Here is a 19,898-nt window from a genome sequence, read left to right on the forward strand (position 1 = left end):
TAACCAGTCAATCTCCAGCCCCCAGAGGTCAAACATGTCTCAAGATCTTGGGCATACAAAGCCACTTTTATCAAGCAGGATACTCCAAGGGCTCAGAGTTCATTTCCCAGGAACCAGTCAAGGACCAGTCCCAAAGACTTTTGAGATGTACACATTTGAGCAAGCAAGTCCTCTTGAGTTAACCACTTACTGACACTCATTTAGCACATATTACATGTCACCCTTTTTTTTTAAAGATAGTATTTATTTATTTGAGAGAGAGAAAGAGAGCAGGGTTGGGATGGGAAGGGAGAGGAAGAAGCAGATTCCCCGTGGTGCAGGGACCCCAATGCCGGACTCGATCCCAGGACCCTGGGATCATGACCTGAGCTGAAGGCAGATCATTAAACAACTCAGCCACCCAGGTGCCCTATGTCACCTTTTATTCTTTTTTTTAAAGATTATATTTATTTATTTGAGAGAGAGAGAATGAGAGATAGAGAGCACGAGAGGGAAGAGGGTCAGAGGGAGAAGCAGACTCCCTGCAGAGCAGGGAGCCCGATGCGGGACTCGATCCCGGGACTCCAGGATCGTGACCTGAGCCGAAAGCAGTCGCTTAACCAACTGAGCCACCCAGGCGCCCACCTTTTATTCTTTTTTTATTAAAGATTTTATTTATTTATTTGATAGATAGAGAACAGGAGAGGGAAGAGGGTCAGAGGGAGAAGCAGACTCCCTGCTGAGCAGGGAGCCCGATGTGGGACTCGATCCCGGGACTCCAGGATCATGGCCTGAGCTGAAGGCAGTCACTTAACCAACTGAGCCACCCAGGCGCCCTATTCTTAATGACATTTTTACCATGTAGGTTGTGTCTCCCCAGCTAGGGTGGAGGCCACCATAAGAGAAGCAGCTGTCATAACTTTTAGTATCTTGGGGGCTTGCAGAATTCCATATGTTAGCAGATAGATGCCCAATAAATAATCATATTTTACAACCATGTCAGTGGCCCTTGCTCAGGTTGCTCCGTGCCTAGGATATCCTTCTAGCTCCCTTCTACCTATTATCATTACTCCTAGCTATCCGTCAGTACCCAAACCAATTTGTAGTTCCTTGTGAGATCTTCCCCAACCGTTCTGGCCCACATTAATGTTTTTCTTCTCTAAATTCTTGACATATTTCCTGTCCAGATAATCTATGTGACTTTTTATTATATTCAACCTTGAAATGTTACTTAGCTTTCATAGGACTAAGGCTCTTCTCCCAACTAGACTCTAAGCTTCTAGAGAAAAAGGACTGGATTGTACCTGGTTTTTTGCCTTCCCTTTGGCACCCCGATGCTATGATCTGAATGTTCCTGTCCCCTCAGAAGTCATATGTTGAAACCTAATCTCCAATGTGATGGTGTTTCGATGTGGTTAGATCATGGAGGCAGGGCCCTCATGAATGGGATTAGTGTCCTTGTAAAAGAAGCCCTAGGGAGACCCCCTGCTTCTTCCACCATGTGACGTTACAGTTACAGGATGCTGTTTATGAACCAGGAGGAGGGCCTTCACCAGACACTGGATTTGTTGGTATTTTGGTGTAGCAGCCTAAACAAACTAAGGCACCAGATCAGGGCCTTAATATAGTAGCTGTTAAATAATTATGAGATGGTCACTGAAGATAGACATTCCCTTCTTCTCTGGGCCTTTTTAACCTCTCTCTGCTGAGGCCAAACCAATGCTTCATAAACAGGTGGAAAGAGAGAATGCTTTGCAGAGAAATGAATTGTAGCAATGAATACTCAGCACAGAGTTTTTGCAAAGACTAAAGCTTTTTATTCTGACCGGGAGTCATCAATTTTCTGCAGCTGCTACTCTGAGCCCTTGGTGGAGAGGACAGCCTCATTGATGCTCTGAGTGATATAATCTATGTTGCAGGCATTGATACAGGTGAAGTTGATCCGACCATTCTTGGGGAGGTAGATATGCTTTTTCTTGACCAGGTATTCCACCTGTTGGGCTGGTGATCATCCCAGGGTCTGAGATACTAACTCCCTTCTAGCCCAGGGTGGATTACAGGTGATAGGAAGTGCCAGCATTTCTGGGGATCCAGAAGGGTCTTTAAAGCAACTCTACTTCCCTCGAATCAAACAGCTAGGGACTGGTCACCTAGTCAGTGAAGCTTAATGCTCAAATACAATCCCAAGGTCAGAAAAGGGGGAGCTACCCCCTCCTAGACACTTACAGTTGAGTCCAAGATAACTATGGGGCCCATTCTGGTCTGTGATATGATCCCAGGAACCAGGGGTTCCCAGGAGCCGGAGCTTCTCCTTCACCTTTTCCTTGATCAGCATGATGTTCTCTACAAGCCCTTTCAGGCTCTGCTTCCTGCCAAAAAAAAGACAGCAAGAAATTAAAGTATGAGGTTTCCCTGCTGTCAAGCTCCTCATTGCCACTGCACGTTTCTTGCCTTCAAAAGCCCCAAGGATAGTGCCTGAGGGCACACTGGTGGAGCCCAGGATCTGGTTACAAGTGGGAAAGTAGTTTCAGCCCATATTAATTTAAGCAAGCCAAGCAGGCTTGTAGGCAGATTTTGACAGAGTAGCAAGCCCTTGATGCTGCCTAATCTCCTGCAATCTGGAAGACTTCAAATAATTCATTGGCCTGTGTCCAAAAAGAATGTCCTTTTGCCCACTCCCCCAAGGTGTTGGTACACAATGAGTCCTCAGCAAATGTTGATGAATGAATGGAGTCAAAGAGGCAACTGGGCAGGAAGAATCCTGTGAATGGGCAAGTCTATATGTATGTCTAGAGGCTCTGCCATCCCTTCCCGCCCCCACCCTTTGCCCTTACCATTCTTCCTGAAGAGCAGGATTACAGAGGACAGAGGTGATAATGCGAGCCCCCATAGTAGGAGGGTTTAGCCACAGGGCCTGGGTGAGTTTCATCAGTTGGGAGAGGACACATAGCAGGAGCTGGTTGTTGAGTGCTACCACGACCAGGATCCCAACTCCTTCATCTGCAGCATTGGGACAGACAGCCCCTCAGTCTCCTTCTCCATTACCAGGGCCTTCCCTGATGACTTTACTTCCAACCTTGCAGAAGAGAGGGTTGGACTACCGGGCCCCCCCTCCCAGCCCAGCCGAGCAGGTATCCAGATCCCAGGAAGTTTCCAGAGGCTCTTCTTCCAGAAAAAAGTAGCTATAAGGGTCTGAAAGATGGGGGACAGCCGGGTGGCTCAGGCGGTTGGGTGTCTGCCTTCGGCTCAGGTCATGATCCCAGGGTCCTGGAATCGAGTCCTGCATCAGGCTCCCTGTTCAGCGGGATGCCTGCTTCTCTCTCTACCTGCTGCTCCCCCTGCTTATGTTCTCTCTCTCTCTCTCTCTGACAAATAAATAAATAAATAATCTAAAAAAATAAAAAATAAATAAAATGTAGAGTCTCAAAGATGGGAAGCACTTAAAAGATCACTCAGCCCTCCCCCTCATCTTATAGCTGAGGAAAGAGAGGCCCAAAGGGGCAAAATGATTTAGCTGGAGTCAGTCTTGGGGCACCTGGTTGGCTCAGTGAGGTGAGTCAAATCTGACTCTTGATTTCAGCTCAGGTCATGATCTCAGGGTCATGATATCAAGCCCCCTGAGTTTCTCTCTCTCCCTCTCCCTCTGCCTCTCCTCCCTCTCTCCCTCTCTAAAAATAAATAAATAAATAGATAGATAGATAGATAAATAAATAAATAAATAAATAAATAAATAAATAAAATTTAAAAAAAGAACTGGAGTCAGTTTTAGTAGCTAGTTTTAGGAACTGAGCTGAGACAATACCGCAGAACCTGACTCGTAGCCCAGTGCTCTTCCCTTCTGCCTCCATGGTACTCTCTCTGGAGGCCTTGGCTCTCTCCAGAGGGTAGGAGATATCAAGCACATCGCTTCTGCCATGGCTAAGGCATCACTTCAGCACAAGGCCTTCCCCTCCCCTTTGGCCCATTCCATACCATAGATGCCAAAAGTCTTGGACAGAGACTGGCTGCAGAAGAACTCAAAGCCTTGAGACACAAAGTACTCTAAGAATCCAGTATCTTCTTCCAAGTCCCCGGTGGATAAACCTTGATTGGGAATGTCAAAAAATGGGAATATCTGCTTGCTCTGTAGGAGAAAGGAGAATGGAAAAAGGATGAAGTTGGTGGAGGAGATGGTAGATGGCAAGAGGGAGGAAAGTCCAGCGGATGTTGGGCTCACCTTCATGCTGGCCATCAACCTTGCCCACTGACTTTGTGTCAAGTTGCAGTCACCAATGTTCCCAATCACAAAGATACAGCCATGTGGGGCCTGCTGCAGGTAGACACTGTCTCATCAGGCACTTCCCCTACCAAGTGGGAGTGGCACTAGGGCATATGGAGGAGAATTCCTCCTCCATGTTGGTTCCTACTAGAGGGCCAGGCAAATCCAAGCCTAGAAAAGGCCTTTCATGACAACAGGGGTGGAGAGGACGAAAGGAAAATAAAACTGTAATCAGGTCTGGGGAGAAGTTTCTGAGAGGGGCCCCTCTACCTCCACCACATCGAGGAGCACGTTGGAGTCCACGCACAGCTGCTTGGAGTCCCAGAAGGAGTATTCACAGACTGTAAAGCCCATGTCCTGGAAGACGAGTCCATAGGGTTCTGTGGGAACACAGCCCCCCTCCCGCTGGTACTGAGGAAATGGAGGCAGACATGCCAGGGAATGGGTCTGAGGGTCACTGGCAGAAGGTGGGACAGTAACAGGAAAGCACAAGCATACTTGGCTTGTCTACCGTCTTGCTCATGACAGAGAGTGAGAAGGGCAACAGTGAAGATTGCAAATGGGGTGGGACTCAGGAACAGGAGAGAGGGATCTTCTGTCACCCCCATTTTGCATAAAAACTCACCTTTTTGGGAAGAAATAATGTAAACTATTTGAGAATCCTTACACCAGATTTTGAGGAACTGGGCCCCAAGTTGGAAGGCTCCATTGTCACCAACAGTGTGCACACCCCCTACCTGCCAACAGAAAATAAACAGAAGGAACTCTTTAAAAGAGTAATAATGATGCTGTTACTGCCTCAGGTTCAGATGATTACTTCCTGGAAAGAACTTGTACATCAGCAGTGTGGGCTGATGCAAAGAACAGTGGCTCCAGGTTCGGATCCTGGCTCTGTCCCCCACTGACCAAGTCTCTGGACTCTGAGTCTCACAGTCCTCTCTGTCAATGCCAGGAAGCCCTCCAACGCCCCTTTCTGGTTAAGGACTATGCAGCCCCAGAGCTCCGCTCCCCTAGTCCGGGTGAGTCAGCAAAGGGCCCTTCATCTCACCCTGTTCTCCACAATGGCTTGGCTGTGCTTTCCAAAGAGGAGCTTCAAGGAGGCCTCAGTGAATGATTTCATGCCCTTCACGGGCACATACTCGTAGTTCAGAGAGGGATCATACGCGATCTGCAGTCGGATCTTGGGCACCACGGAAGACACCCAGGGATGGCCCTCGCTGGTCATGCAGACTGTGAGGGAAGCCACAGAGGGAGCCCTGGATGCCCAGGCTCAGGGCTTCTGAGTCAGGGCTCTGCAGACAGCCCGCAAACAATTCATCGGGCCCAGCTTTCTTGGGGCTTTGGAAAGTTGCCTAGGAAAAGACAGCTTTCTTTTTTTTTTTCTTCCCCTTTATAAAAACAATGTGCTGAGTGAATGTGTATAATTTTTGTCTTTTTAAAGAAGACAGCTGAAGCTTATGCCATTTTTTTAAACCCTGTGTCATTTTAAAGGGCAAACATGACATACGACGTGGGAGTTCTAGACCCATGAGGCTAAACAAAGGTAACCCCAACTTTCACAGTGGCGAGGACTGGCTGCATTTCAGAAGGGTCAGTTTAGGGAATGATGCTCAGTTCAGGAACAGAAGAGGAAGGCGGGGGGAGAGGAAGAGGCTGAAGAAAGTAGCGTGCCCCTGCAGACCCCGAAGCATTGAGCTGGAGGAGAAGGCATAGCTCTTACCAAATCCCCAGAAGCCCTCAGCTAAGGGCAAAGGGCACAGAATGACCCGGGACATTTTTTGCACTTTTCCCCACCAGGCAATTCTGTTAACAAGAACAGAGCTCTCCACTTGCAGAGGCGCGGCTACCTCCCGATTCCTCCGTGACAACGGCAGACTGCTCTCCTAGAGGCAATCAGGATAAGAGTCTTATAACGCTCCAAAACCATAAGGCATCTACCTCTGAAGGCCAGGAAAATCTTGTTAGGACAATTGTCTTGCTTGTAGGTCTTTAACAAGCTGCCTTCTAGCTTCTGGGCTAGGGGCACATCCATGAACACCGAAAGGGTAGGCATCACTGAAATACAAGTACAACCAAGCCTACACTGTTCCCTGCTCCTGTTCCAAAGCCTTCCTCCAAGCCTGGCCCAGCCAGGCCTGCCTTTTCCCGGAACCCTGGCAGATCCAATGCAGAGGCTCTGGACAACTGGTCACCAGAGCAACAGAACCCTACAATCCCCAGTCTCCGTGGTGGCGATCCCCAAAGCCTATGGGAATATTCCATGAGTGTTGAGGAGGATCCCCTGAGAGAGTGGGCAGAGATGGGGGAGGAGGGAGGGAGGACCTGGAATTCCCCGGCACCTCTCTTTAACTCACTGCCTTCTCTGGCTCCCAGTTGCCCAACCCAAAGTAACAAGGCAGCCTTTGGAAGATAGGGCAAGGCTGGCAGCCCAGGAACAGGGTGCAGAAGTGAAAACCTCAGATCCAGCAGTAATGCAACTTGAGGGATACATTTAAAAAGCTTCTATTTTTGTTTTGTTAAGGGCCCAGATTTTAAAAGGAATAGAAAGAAAGCACTGTTTCCTTTCTTAGTTATTTTAAATAAAGAATCCTATGTTTAAAAACAGGATAAGCTGCAACTCGGCAAGCCAATCTTTCTCTCAGTTCTAGAGCCAAGACTTCTACACTTGTTAACCTATTCAGTGGTGGCCCGGCAGCAAGTGTAGATGGCAGAAATCAAGGGCGCAAAGAGCTGGCCTCTGTAGGATCAGTCTTGCGATTTGCTTTCTTTTTTTATTTTTTTAAAAATAACTTTGTAGGGGGCGCCTGGTGGCTCAGTCATTAAGCATCTGCCTTTGGCTCAGGTCATGATCTCAGGGTCCTGGGATCGAGCCCCCACATCGGGCTCCCTGCTCGGCAGGAAGCCTGCTTCTCCCTCTCCCTATGCTCCTCCACCTGCCTGTGCTCTCTCTCTCTCGCTGTGTCTCTCTCTGTCAAATAAATAAAATCTTTAAAAAAAATTTTGTTTAAAAAAATAACTTTGTAAGTGATTGCTGTAGATACTGCTGGTGTCTCACGCAGATACCCTTTGCACGGCCCACCCCAAAAAGGTCAAGGCTAGACTTGACCTGGGACCACATCCTTGTAAGGCCCGTTTCCTCTTCACAGTTCTACTTCCTTACGGGTTCCTCCTACATTGTGCTCCCTCTGCAAATTATGAGCCCCAAATCCCCTTCTCAGGCTGTGCTTCCGGGGAAACTGCCTTAAGGCAAATGCTTATGAAAATCATCCCCATAATTGTAGAAAACCTTAAAACCTCAAAAAACTATAATGACCAACACCGATTTGCTACAATCAATCTACAACCACACTTAACATTTTGGTGCACCCCCTTTCAGTTTCTCTTCTATGATGTTTATATTTCAAGACAATTGAAATAAAAATGTACATGTAATCGTCATCATACATTTTTCACTTCACATTTCAGTTGTGAGAATTCTAACACGCGTGCCAATCAGAACTGTTCCTGTTGCAAGTAATAAAAAGCCCAACCCACTAGCTTGAGCAAGAGAGATCTTTTATTGGCTCTATAACTGGGCAGGCCAGGGTACATCTGACTTCAATCGCAGTTCAGTCCCGAGTATCAGCGTGTCAGCAGAGCTCCAGCTTCATTCCCTGTGATTTCCTTGACTCTGCTCTTCTGGATGCTTCAGCTTTGTTCTCCTGCTCTGGGCACAGGAGCAAAAGTGAATGTAGCAAGTGCAAAATGATACCCATTTGAAAGAAATTTACAACGCAGCTCTATTTGCAAATAAACAAAATGCCAATTACTAAAGGCATGTTTGAATTAATAATGGGACATCCATATAATAGAATTCTATGCAGCTGTTAAATGTAGCCCTCTGTGTACAGATGTGGAAAAATCTCCAAGATACCTCCATAAGTAAAAACCAGGGAGGTACAGAATAGAGAGCAAAGTGGAGGAACATTTGCGGGGAGGTATGGGGGGGAATAAAAGATACATTTGCATGTGTATGAATGGAAAATCTCTGGAGGGATACACACCAGTAGCAGTTCTGCCTCTGGAAAGCAGAACTGGGTGGCTGATGGGCAAGGACAGGGAAGAAAACTGACTTGCTTTTCACTGTACGCCATTATGTACTTGGGAAATGCTAAACCAAGCGCACAGATTTCCCATTCAAAAACCGTGTTCATGTTTTTAAAAATGGCTGCAGCCTTTCGGACATTACACCCTTACAGTCCAGAGGAAGGGAGAGCATCTCTTCTCGTACGTCCTTGGAAGAACGAGGACATTTTCTTCCCTGAAGCCCCCAGCCTCCTTTTTCCTTTCTCTTGGCTGCAGTGAGTCACTGGCCCATCTCTGACCTTATCATGGCTAAGGATGGGATACTCTAGTGAGTTTACGCCAACTACCTAGAGCTGAGCGTGGGGTGGATCCCTCCCAGACCACACAACTAAGAAAGAACAGAAGCTTTCCCTAAAATAGATCTCAAGTGTTCTTAAAAATGGGAATGGGGGAAGGGATGCTGGGAAGGCAGTCAGCAAGTGTTCACTGCATCATCCATTCTGAAGTCTTAAAAACCACCAGTTTTAATGCCTATTTTTAGGTGTGTTGGCCTTGTACTTCCAAATCCAATAATCATCCAGGGTGGCCGTTGCTGTCTCAGCAGCCATGGGATGCAGGGAATGTTTTTCTCTGGACCTCCCCAGGCTATAGACTATGACAGCAGGTGGGCAGTCATCATGGAGGAGTTGGCTGGCTTGGGCCAGAGGCTCTGCCTGGGAGCTGATCAGCTGATAACTGGGGGTGGAATGTTTATGGCCCCAAGTTCCCATCTGTTGACAGCCCAGGTACCAACATGGTAGCATACTAGTTAACTAGAATAACCTGCCCTTTCCTACACAGTATGGACCACTAGCTGACCTTAGTCTTCCCCAGTTGATCCTGACTATTCTTAAGGTGTTCTTGTATGACTTTGGGGAAAATTCTTTCACATTCATCCAGTCCTAGCCTCCTCGTCCACATCTGTTTCTTAGGACATCACTTGGGTGCAGCATTTTCCACTGCCACAGGTACCAGTGACCATTCTGACAACTACAGGACATCAGTGTGAATGCCGAGGATCCATTCTCTTAAAGCCTCCAAAGCCATAAACTCTCACCTACCAGAGCAGTCAGTACATGTCTATAACCCTCAGAGTGCCCTGAAAATAGTTCCTTCAGGTCTTATCTACCTCCCTCTTGGCCACAGCACTCAGATGTAAGGCCCACCCCCAGCCCCCACCCCCCGCTGTCAACTAGAGCCTCATAGTGGAATGCACAGAGGAGGGTCTTTGGTGCTAGGCAGATCTAGTTTTCCATCTCAGCTTTTCCCCTTAGTACCTATATACTCTTAGGTAAGTGGTTTAAAATATCTCCACCTCAGTGTGCGCATTTTATTTTTTTTAAGATTTATTATTTATTTTGAGAGAGAGAGAGAGAGAGAATATGCAAGAGTGGGAAGGGCAGGGGGAGAGGGAGAGAGAATCCCAAGCAGACTCTGCACTGAGCACGGAGCCCAACATGGGGCTCCATCTCATGACCCTGAGATCATGACCTGAGACAAAACCAAGAGTCCAATGTTTAACTGACTGCGCCACCCAGGCGCCCCCATGCATTTTAAAATGTGGATAAACAAATATTATAGAATTGTGTAAGGTTTATTATGGAAATAAGCGTGTCCCTTGGGCTACCAAGAGAGACAGAAACTACAAAATCAATGTCCAAGGAAGTTTGACTATAGAGTTTATAACACAGAGTATTTGGGAGGTTCAAACTAACATTTGAACAGACTAGGTTCAGAAAATTAACTACCCCAGAAAATTGCAAGATCCTAATCTTCAGGTTCTAGTAACCATGCTCACAGAAGTTGGCTGCTAAAGTGGAATAGTCCTCACAGGGCAAACTTCCTATAGCCTCCCTCAGGCTCAGCCAAGGAGGACAAAGGGTAAAGAAAAATCCTAAAGGGCTGGGAGAGGAGGGTGTCCTTATTAGCTGATCCAAAGAGCTCATTCCATTGCTGGGAACATGGATCCAAAAAATGGTTGCACCTGAGGTCCCTGTCCACATAAATGTGGTACGTGCTCTGGACAAGTGATCACTGTGTGTTGCTCCCCTTCCCTGCTTTTCTAGATGGCCTTTATAGCCATTTCTCTCCCAGCATTGAACATTGGATATATTAGGGAATAGTTAAATTCAGTTTTAGTCCATAAGCTGCAGTATTATGGCTAGCCGCTTTCAGATGAAGAAAATGCACCTCACCCAGAGATCCTGACTCTGAGCTGGATGTTGGATGTGAGTTTGGGTTGTTGCCTTTGGGGAGGAGAGAGTGAGTTTTTACTTGCATGCAGAAACATCGTATTATGTTAGTTTTGACCATTCTTAAAATTACATGTTTGGAGAAAAAAAAAATATGGGCTGATAGGATTCCAAAAGGTGGAAGGTGGTGATTTTTCACTAAGTCCACCAGAAACCCTTACCCTATTCTTTCTGGTTGCAGGTCCCACCCCACTCCCCAGCTTTGGTCCTTGAATCCCGAGCGCCAGAGCTTGCCCTGAGAAGAGGCATGTGGCTCAAATCTGGGCTCTTGGGGTCTTAATGGAGCTGGCAGAGAAGAGCCGTTCATTACTCTCTAGTCATAGAGCTATAAGGAAATGACCTTAAAGCTCTCAGAAGCTACTGGCCCTGCCATGTAGGAAACCCCCAAAATGATGCCAACTGCTGGTGAAGAGGAATTGGAAAAAAGAATTAGTTGGCTCAAGTCTCTGATTCCTGTCAGTACCTGTTTAGATTCTTGGTTGCAAGCAACAGAGATGGTCTCTAACTGATTTATGTATAAGAGAGACTTATTGAAAATATATATAGTAGCTCACATAATTGATAGGGAGGCTGGAGATTTGGGAGCAGGAAGCCCAGCCACCATCAGACCATGAAAGAAAGCAGGTGGGGATCCTACTGCCGAACATCAGATGATACAGTGAGTGGCCCCCACCCTCACAGTCCTCTGCTTGGCCACCGGAAGGCCTGCTGCCACTGCAGGTCCCAGAGATGGGTCTTCACTGCCACACCTACTGCTGTGGATCAGGACCCTCCATGGTCCTTACTTTCCAACTTCCCGGCTTTGAAGGCCCACAGACCAGGAAGTCTGTGCCTGATTGGCTGAACCCACTCACGTGTCCTCTGCCCCGCCCCCAAAGCCCTATTTAAGGGGTGGGAGGAGAGCGGGTCTCGTCTTTACAGCTTCAGTTATGGCAGGTGGGCACTGCGTTCCAACGAGAGTCAGAAAATGGAGAATTCTCCAAACTTTAGAAAGAGGTACACAGGATGGGCAGCCAAAAAAAGACAATTTTCACAATTATATCACCCCTTTCCCTTTCTCCTCCAACACCCCACACTTCCTCCCAGTAGTCTCAACTACTGAGGGTACTTATTTCACAGAGACAGGAAAAGCTGTCGGAAGAGAGTTTCGCGGGCGCCCATCACAGCTGCCCATCTACTTGCGTAAGTACCCACCTGCTCTGTCTTTTCTCTTAGTACCGTGCTTGAGCCCACCTCTTCTGGGCCCCATCTCAATCCACCCTCTGCCTTTGTGCCCTGGGTCCTGGCTACACTGTCCTGCAGTTGTCCTTCCTCTCCTCTGTCGCCAGTCCCCCCTTTTCACTAGAACATTCTCTCGAGCATACAAACAGCAAAACTCCCACCTTAAAAAACAAACAACACTCCGGTGACCTCCCCTCCCCTCTCCAGCTGTTACCCCTGAGTCAGAATTCAACCAAAGAAGCAGAACTGCTGTGAGCGATGTGGGTATTGTAGGAATTAGACCTCACACAATTGAAAGAGGACCCAGGGAAAGGAAGGTCCAGGGGAGGGAGTTGGAGATTTAAAGAAAAATCACGGGGCACTGGGTAGGTCAGGGACTAAGCATCTGCCTTCGGCTCAGGTCATGATCCCGGGGTCCTGGGATCGAGCCCTGCATTGGGCTCCCTGCTCAGCGGGAAGCCTGCTTCTCCCTCTCCCGCTGCCCCTGCTTGTGTTCCCTCTCTTGAGTGCTCTCTGTCTGTGTCAAATAAATAAAATCTTAAAAAAATAATAAAGAAAAATCCTTAGTCAGGCTTCCCGAAGCACCCCCAGGTGGGCAAATCAGAGTTTACAGGGAAACCTGAGAAGCTAGACACATTCAGCTGCAGAATTGGGACTCAGAGGGGAAGTGCATGGAGAGGTCTCCGGGAGGATAGGGCTTCTCTGCAGCTCCCACATCTGTGGGTCTGTAGCCACATGCCCAGTGGTGTGTGATCCGACAGTCGGCAGAGCCCACACTCTGGAAGCAGAGCACCTACTCTGGACCTGGCACGGAGGAGAGTCTGAAGACAAGCCAGGCCCCACCCAGCACCTTTGCTTTTTATATCTCACTCTGAAGTCCTTCGGGTATTAAGGGATGCCACTTCTCTTCTGCCTCTCATATCTTCGGCAGGTTTCTCCTCTTTTGGTCAACTCTAACCCGAAATCTAACAAGAATTCTGGGAAACAGGATGCCCAGATTCATTAAGATGACAGCGAGATCATCCACCCACCACATTTCTCTGATCCCCTTCAGAACAGTAGCTATAGAAAGAATGTTTTATACTTTCTAGCTCCACTTCTTCACCTCCCAAGTTCTGTCGAGCCCACTCCATCACCTCCACGCCCTCAAAGCTGCTGTCATCGAGGTCACAAATGACAATGGTGTGTTCTCGGTCCTCCTCTTATTTGATGTGTCGGCAGCAGATAACACAACTGGCCGCTTCCTCCTTAAAACACTTTCTTCCCACGGCATCCAGGATACTACTTACTGTTGCTTCTCCTTTCACCCCACTGCGCTGCTTCTCAGTTGCCTTTGCTGGTTCCTTCTATTTCTTATCTCTAAATGTTAGAATGCTCCAGGCCTTGGTCCTTGGAATTCTTTCTTTCTTTCTTTTTTTTTTTTTCATGCCTGAAGTTGTTTTATTTTTTTCCAGCTTTATTGAGATCTAACTGTCATATAACAAACATTGTGTAAGTCTAGGGTGTACAATATACTGATTTGATACACTCTGAATTTTTCTCTTCTCTTTCTATGGTCACCATGCCGGTGAGCTCATCCACTTCCATGAGCTTAAATATCCATCTGTCAAATTTATCTATCCAGTTCCAACTTTCCTCCTAACCTACAGGTTTGGAAATCCAAATGCCTATTGATATTCCAACAAATAATTAATAGACTTTTCAAATCTATTGTGTCCAAAAACTAACTTATAGTTTCATATCCCACTTCCCTTACCACCACCCCCCCATTCTGGTAAATGGCAAGTCCATTCTGCCAGGTGGTCAGGCCAAAAGTCTTGGTCTCATCCCTGATGTCTTTTTCTCTTGTACCCTACATTCAAGTCTTTGGCAAACTGTATCAGTTTTACCCTGTAATATATCTAGAGTCTATTCTCACTGTTACTGCCGAGATGGGTGGATGAATGGATGAGCACAGTGTACAATCTGTGTTTAGAAGGATGACAGAGGGTACTGTCTGCGTGAAGATACAAAGACAAAGAAGAAAATGAGTTCTTTAGTAAATGTAAGTGTGGTTGCATTAACAGTGTATGGGGGAGGAGAGAGGTGGGAAATCAGGTAAGGAAGCTAGACACTGTCCATTTAATGCCACACCTCTCTGCTGAGGGGTCTGAATCTTACCCCAAATGCTTTAGAAAGCCAATGAATGATTTTAAGAAAGGCAATGACATTGTCAGATTTATATTTTAGAAGAATCTCTCTGGGGGCTTGTGGAAGATGAATTGGAGGGTAGCCAGAACTCGGCAGTTCTATTGGAGACTATTTTAGTTAATTTGGTTAAGAAGTGATGAAGGCCCGAGCTATGGCAGTGGCCAATGGGTAGACTATTTTAGTTAATTTGGTTAAGAAGTGATGAAGGCCCGAGCTATGGCAGTGGCCAATGGGTAGACTTGCCAGATGTCCTCCCTAAAAATACCAGGCACCAGACCAAGCATTGAAGGAGATGTTGATGAGCAGGGGCAGTCCTGAAAAATATCCACTTAACTTAAACAATATCTTATGTGTCAATAATAATTTCCACTTTTTCTTTTACAACTTTTCTACCTCCTGGTTTTTAAAGAATTTTTTATTACAACAACTTGCAAAAAAATGTTATAGGACAGAAAAGGCAAAGTTTAAATATTTTTTCATTTCATGAGGTCGGAAGTCCAATACCAGACCACCCAGGTCAATACCAGCTAGCCAGCAACCCTACCAAGGGGAGGAACATGAGAGTGGGTTAGGGGTAAGAACTAATTTGTTCTTAGGACTAGTTCTTCCCGGGTCGCCTGGATGAATCAGTCAGTTAAGCGTCTGACTCTTGATCTTGGCTCAGGTCATGAACTCAGGGTCCTAGGATCCAGCCCCATGTCCTGTCCATCTGTCTGTCCATCTGTCCATCCATCAGGCTCCACGCTCAGCAGGGACTCTGCTCGAAATTCTCTCTCCCTCACCCTCTGCCCCTCCCCCACTCAAGCACGCTCTCTTGCACGCATGCTCTCTCACTCAAATAAATAAATAAATAAATAAATAAATCTATCTTTAAAAAAAACAGTTCCTCCCTCAAAAATAAGAAGAAGCCATCACTCAGCTAGGCTCTAGATCTTGAGGTTGCTGGAGCAGTAAAATTCGCCATCAGCTCCATATGTTTTTCCTTCCCCCAAAATGGTAGGAATTTCTCCATTGGAAAAGCACCTGTCTATACTTCTTCCCTTAGTTCCCCTCCCTGTGGTTCTGGGAGAATGTTCCAACATCAATTAGGTTCAGACTTGGGTCCAAGGGGAGGCCTGGGAGGAAGGGCTCACTCACATGATCCAGTGACTGGAGAGAAACCAGAGACACTGTGGGTGGCGCTGAGTTGATGCAAAGCTCTCCTGTTCCCACTTCTCTCTTCCCTGGGAAGAAGTGACCCATCCCTTCTCCCTTCTGGGAATACCAACAGCGGAAACAACAATTCTTGGTTCTTGCTAAAGAGATTTTTGGGAACTGTGTTTGCTGTGTCTTTGTGGTATAAAGGATGGCTCCTCCCTAGCAACTCAGAAATAAATCGCTTTTGAACCTTTAACTCCCCATTTTCTTAAAAAGGTGTGTGTGGGCCAAGGAATCATAGAAGGACTAGTCATTCCCTCAGGCCTTCATGAAGGACAAACACTAAAGGACCCCGTTCCTCAGACACTCAAGCAAGAGTCTCTGATAGTCCTTTGAAAGAATAGTAAACCATGGCAGGTCATGGGATCTTCCTGAGCTTGTGGTCCCACTAGAGTTTGGTTTCTGATGGGAAATTTTTAAAAAATACCACCAGAGAAGGGCACCTGGCTGACTCAGTCAGTGCAGTGTGTAGGTCTTGATCTCAGGGTCATGAGTTTGAGTCCCACATTGTTTGTAGAGATTGCTTTAGTAAATAAACTTTAAAAAACAAAACAAAACAAAACAAAATGCCACCAGAGAAGGACTGTTATAAAGAGCAGACTTTGGGCAGAATTGTGCAGTGACTCTGCATTTGTTTTCTATTGTTGTGTAACAAATTACTACAAATTTAACAGCTTAGAACAACACACATTTATTACCTCACAGTTTCCATGTCTCAAGAGTCTGTGTATGGGGGAGATGGATCTTCCGCTCAGGGTCTCACCAGGCTACAGTGAAGATGTCAGCCAGGGCCGCAGTCTCATCTGATGCTCAGTGTCCTCTTCCAACTCACGTGGTGGTTGGCAGGATCCACTTCCTTGCACTTGTGGAACTCATGGTGGCTAGCTTCCTCGAGGCCAGCCAGAGTATCTTTCTGACTTCTTCCATCTCTGACCTCTGACCTCCTTTTAAAGGGCTTGCCTGATTAGGTCAGGCCCACCCAGGGTAATCTGCTTTTTAATTAACTTAAGTCAATTGATTAGAGACCTTAATTACATCTTTGAAGTCCTTTCACCTCTGCCATCTAATATAACATAATCACAGGAGTGATATCCCATCACCTTTGCCATATTATTATTTCCTAGAAGCAAATTATAGGTCCCACCCACATTCAACAGGAGGGAATTATATGAGGACAGTGGTCCTTCAGAGTTCTCAGTTCTGCCTACCACGGAGTACGAGCTTCTGGAGAGAAGAGCCCTTTTCTGAGGGGCAACTGGAGTGGATGATAATCTTCAAGACAAGAACTCTCAGTTAAAGGATTTGTAAGTGTCTCTCACTATAGTGGGTGGAATGATAGTCCCCAAATATATGTCAACCTGAAATCTCAGAATGTGACTTTATTTGGATTAAAGGTCTTTGCAGATATAATTAAGGTAAGGATCTTGAGATGAGATTATCCTGGATTAAGATAGGCTCCAAATCCAATGATGTGTGTCCCTATAAGAGATAGAAAAAAGACATACATGGACACAAGAAGAAAGTGAGGAAAGAAGTAGAGATCAGAGTGAGGTATGTCTACAAGCCAAGGAATGCTAAAAATTGCCAGAGCCACCAGAAGCTAGGAAAGAGGCATGGGACAGACTCCTCCTCAGAGCCTCTTGAAAGAGCCCGTTCTGTTGACACCTTGCTTTTGGACTTCCGGCTTCCAGAATTATGAGAGAATAAATTTCTGTTGTTTTAAGCCACCAAGATCATGGCAACTTGTTGCAGCAACCTTGGAAAATGAATACACTCATTGCTCATTGTCCCCGTGCAAATCAATGTCAAAGAGACAGACTTGGTGGTCTCAGGGGCCACATGAACTCCACCTCTATAGAGATGCCAATTCCCAGAGATCAGGGATGCCCTAAGAGGACCAAAGCAAGGCAGCTTTGTCACCCAAGCTACATTCATCACAGAAGGTCAGCAGATGCCCATTCATTTATACCCTCCTTTATTATCCCTTCATTGATGAATTTGTTTGATTTAGCTGCTGTTTAAAAAAAAAAAAAGGTGAAAATAACTCTGTTTTAAACAAGATATGAGTTTATTTTTCCTTCATGTAAGAGTCTTAAGCATAAGCAATCCATGGTGGACATGGTGACTTCACACTGTTGAACACCCAGACTCCTCCTCTCTGGTTCTTCTGCCACCTGTAACACAGGGTCATGACCTAAGATGGCTGCTTCATTTCCTACAGTCACACCTGCATTCCAGCCAGTGGGAAGGGGAGAAGTGGATGTGGAGGATATACCCTCTCCCTTTAATGGCAGACCTGGAAGCTGTATACCTCAATCAGCTAGAACGTAGTCACATAGTCACACCTGTATCTGCCAGGAGGCTGTAATGTCTTTAGCAAGAACATGTGCCCAGCTAAAACTTAGGGGTTCTATCACTAAAGGAAGAAGGGAAGAATGGAGAATGGAGAGCAACTTCTGTCCACAGGAGACAACAAACACAAGGTCTGACTTGCTCAGTGTCTTCTCAAATCTGGGGCCCAGGGAGAAGGGAAGAAAGGTCCAGAAATGGAAATCCACGAGTAAATAGCACCCCAACCACCCTTCTAACTGAGTACAGGATGAAGCAGAACCTTGAAAATGTGGGTTTAAAACAGCAGGAATAAGATGAACACGGAAAAGCTAGGATGATAGTATTCCTCCTTCCCCATGATACCCTCTGTTGTGAGCTGAACTGTGTCCCCCTTAAAGATGTGCTAAAGTCCTAACCCCCAGAACCTGTGAATGTGACCTTATTTGGAAATAGGGTCTTTGCTGATGTACCCAAGTTAAAATGAGCTCATCCTGAATTAAGTTGGGCCCTAATCCAATGACGGGTGTCCTTACAAGAAGAGGGAAAATGTGGACACAGACACACGGGGAGACGGCCGTGTGAAGACGGGGGCAGATGTTGTAATGACACAGCTACAAGCCAAGCAATGCCAAGGATTGCCTGCAACTGCAAGAAGCTACAAGAGCCAACCGAGGAGTCCTCCCCTAGAGCCTTCAGAGAGAGCATGATCCTGCCAACACCTTCATTTTTTACTTCCAGCCTCTAGAACTATGGGAAAAGGAATTTGTTATACCAGGCCTAGCAAACTAAGAGATCATCTTCTTTTCTGGTTCTTTAGGGCTCAATTCTAATGAACCTTTCCTATAATGTGCCCTAAAGCCCTCACATCCAGAAGTGCCCTCTATCCTAAACTCCTGTCCATCCTCAAGATTTAGCTCATCACAAATACTGTGTGGGAAGGGGAAGGGTGAGCCAAACCAGGACCAAATGTCAGGCACAGGCCAGACCAGAGTCTGAATGTGAAAAAAGAGCCGAGTGTGTGTGTGTGTGTGTGTGTGTGTGTATGTGTGTGTGTGCTGTGATGTGGATAACCAGGTGCATCTGTCTGAGGCAGGGATGAACCTGCAGAAGAAAGGTAAGGAGGGGCATGCCCACCCTGGCCAAAGACAAGTCCAAGATCTAGGCTGTCTGTGGAAACAGGACTATCCACAGACCAAAACCAAGAGGCCTGAGATGAATCCTTGCTCCCTTCTCCGATGACACTCTACACTGGAGGAGCCTTATTGGTTTCCAAACTGTTCTATATGCGGTCTCCCATTTGGTCTTCAAAACCAGTCTGAGTGAACTGAGTTGAACAATAATGAATCTCTATTTGATTCCCAGGCAAACAAAATGCCAAGTAACCTGCTCAGTGTCACATAACTGATTATCAGTGTGTGTGGAGGAGAAATAAAATGAACTTTGGAGTCCGGTAGACTGTGTTAAAAGATATTTGATTTCTATGAAGCTCTACTGTTTGTTGTCACTTCAACATAACATTTGTAGATCACCTCTTATAGTATCAGCATGTGGATTGGTGCTCAATAAATGGCCATTTCCTTCCTTCTCCCTTCCTTTCTTCTCCAGACCCAAATTTGGTGCTCTCTACACTACCAGTGTTGCCTTTCTCAGACTAAAGTAATCTTGGCTACTTACAGTTCACCTCTCTAGGGTCAGTTTCTTCATCCACTTTATCAAAGGACTGGACTAAATCATTTCTACGATCTCTCCCAGCTCTGATAGTCCGTGGCCTTAGGAAAACCGCATTCCTGCAGCCCCTCTAGTCAACAGACCGACACTGCAAAGCCCACACCTGTTGTACCTCCTATCACCATCAGGGGGCGCCCAGCCTGGGGTGGAGCAAGACGGAAATTCGACGCTCTCTCTGCCTTGGACTGCACAGAGCTTTAGGAGAGCCAGCCATCCCAGGCACCCTCATTCCCCTTCTAAAGGCAAGAGAAGAGAGAAAGTCAACCTTTCTCCCTTTACTTTATAGATCAGGATGCTGAGGAAAGCGTTTTGATTTTCCTTAATGTACTAATAGCTATGAAAATTAGATGGCCTCCTGGAGTTTCTGCTAATTTTACTGAGTTGCATGTTATGTTTCAACTAATTGGCCAACAGTGGATCCAGGGCTTTTTGCATGGGGTGGGGGAGAGCATCAGCTGTACCCCCTCCCCATTGCAAGTCCCCACTTCTGGAGAGACATGCAAACACAGATATAGATCTGCATTCAGGAAGCACAAGAGGGAGCCCAGGGAGCCCAGATGATTGGCTTTCAGGATCAAAGCATAAAGGAGCACTATTCCCGTGGCCCTCACCTGTGCCCCCAGAATGAAAGGGGAGAA

The 19,898-nt window shown here is 46.5% G+C and overlaps 1 protein-coding gene across 1 annotated transcript; it reads right to left on the reverse strand.

The window, feature by feature from the left end:
- Positions 1–1,831: 1,831 nt before the first annotated feature.
- Positions 1,832–6,290, reverse strand: GOT1L1 (glutamic-oxaloacetic transaminase 1 like 1). Its single transcript, XM_028095331.2, has 9 exons — positions 6,176–6,290; positions 5,286–5,467; positions 4,863–4,974; positions 4,508–4,617; positions 4,196–4,288; positions 3,952–4,102; positions 2,814–2,979; positions 2,206–2,348; positions 1,832–1,980 (listed from the first exon to the last, which is right to left on the reverse strand). Exons 1-9 carry the CDS (start codon positions 6,288–6,290, stop codon positions 1,832–1,834), a joined length of 1,221 nt encoding a protein of 406 aa, XP_027951132.1.
- Between the last annotated feature and the right edge of the window lie 13,608 nt (positions 6,291–19,898).

The sequence above is a fragment of the Eumetopias jubatus genome, unplaced genomic scaffold (assembly GCF_037043125.1).
Source record: "Eumetopias jubatus isolate StellerSeaLion01/CBP00866 unplaced genomic scaffold, mEumJub1_p1.0 scaffold_2, whole genome shotgun sequence".
In the NCBI taxonomy this organism is placed as follows: domain Eukaryota; kingdom Metazoa; phylum Chordata; class Mammalia; order Carnivora; family Otariidae; genus Eumetopias; species Eumetopias jubatus.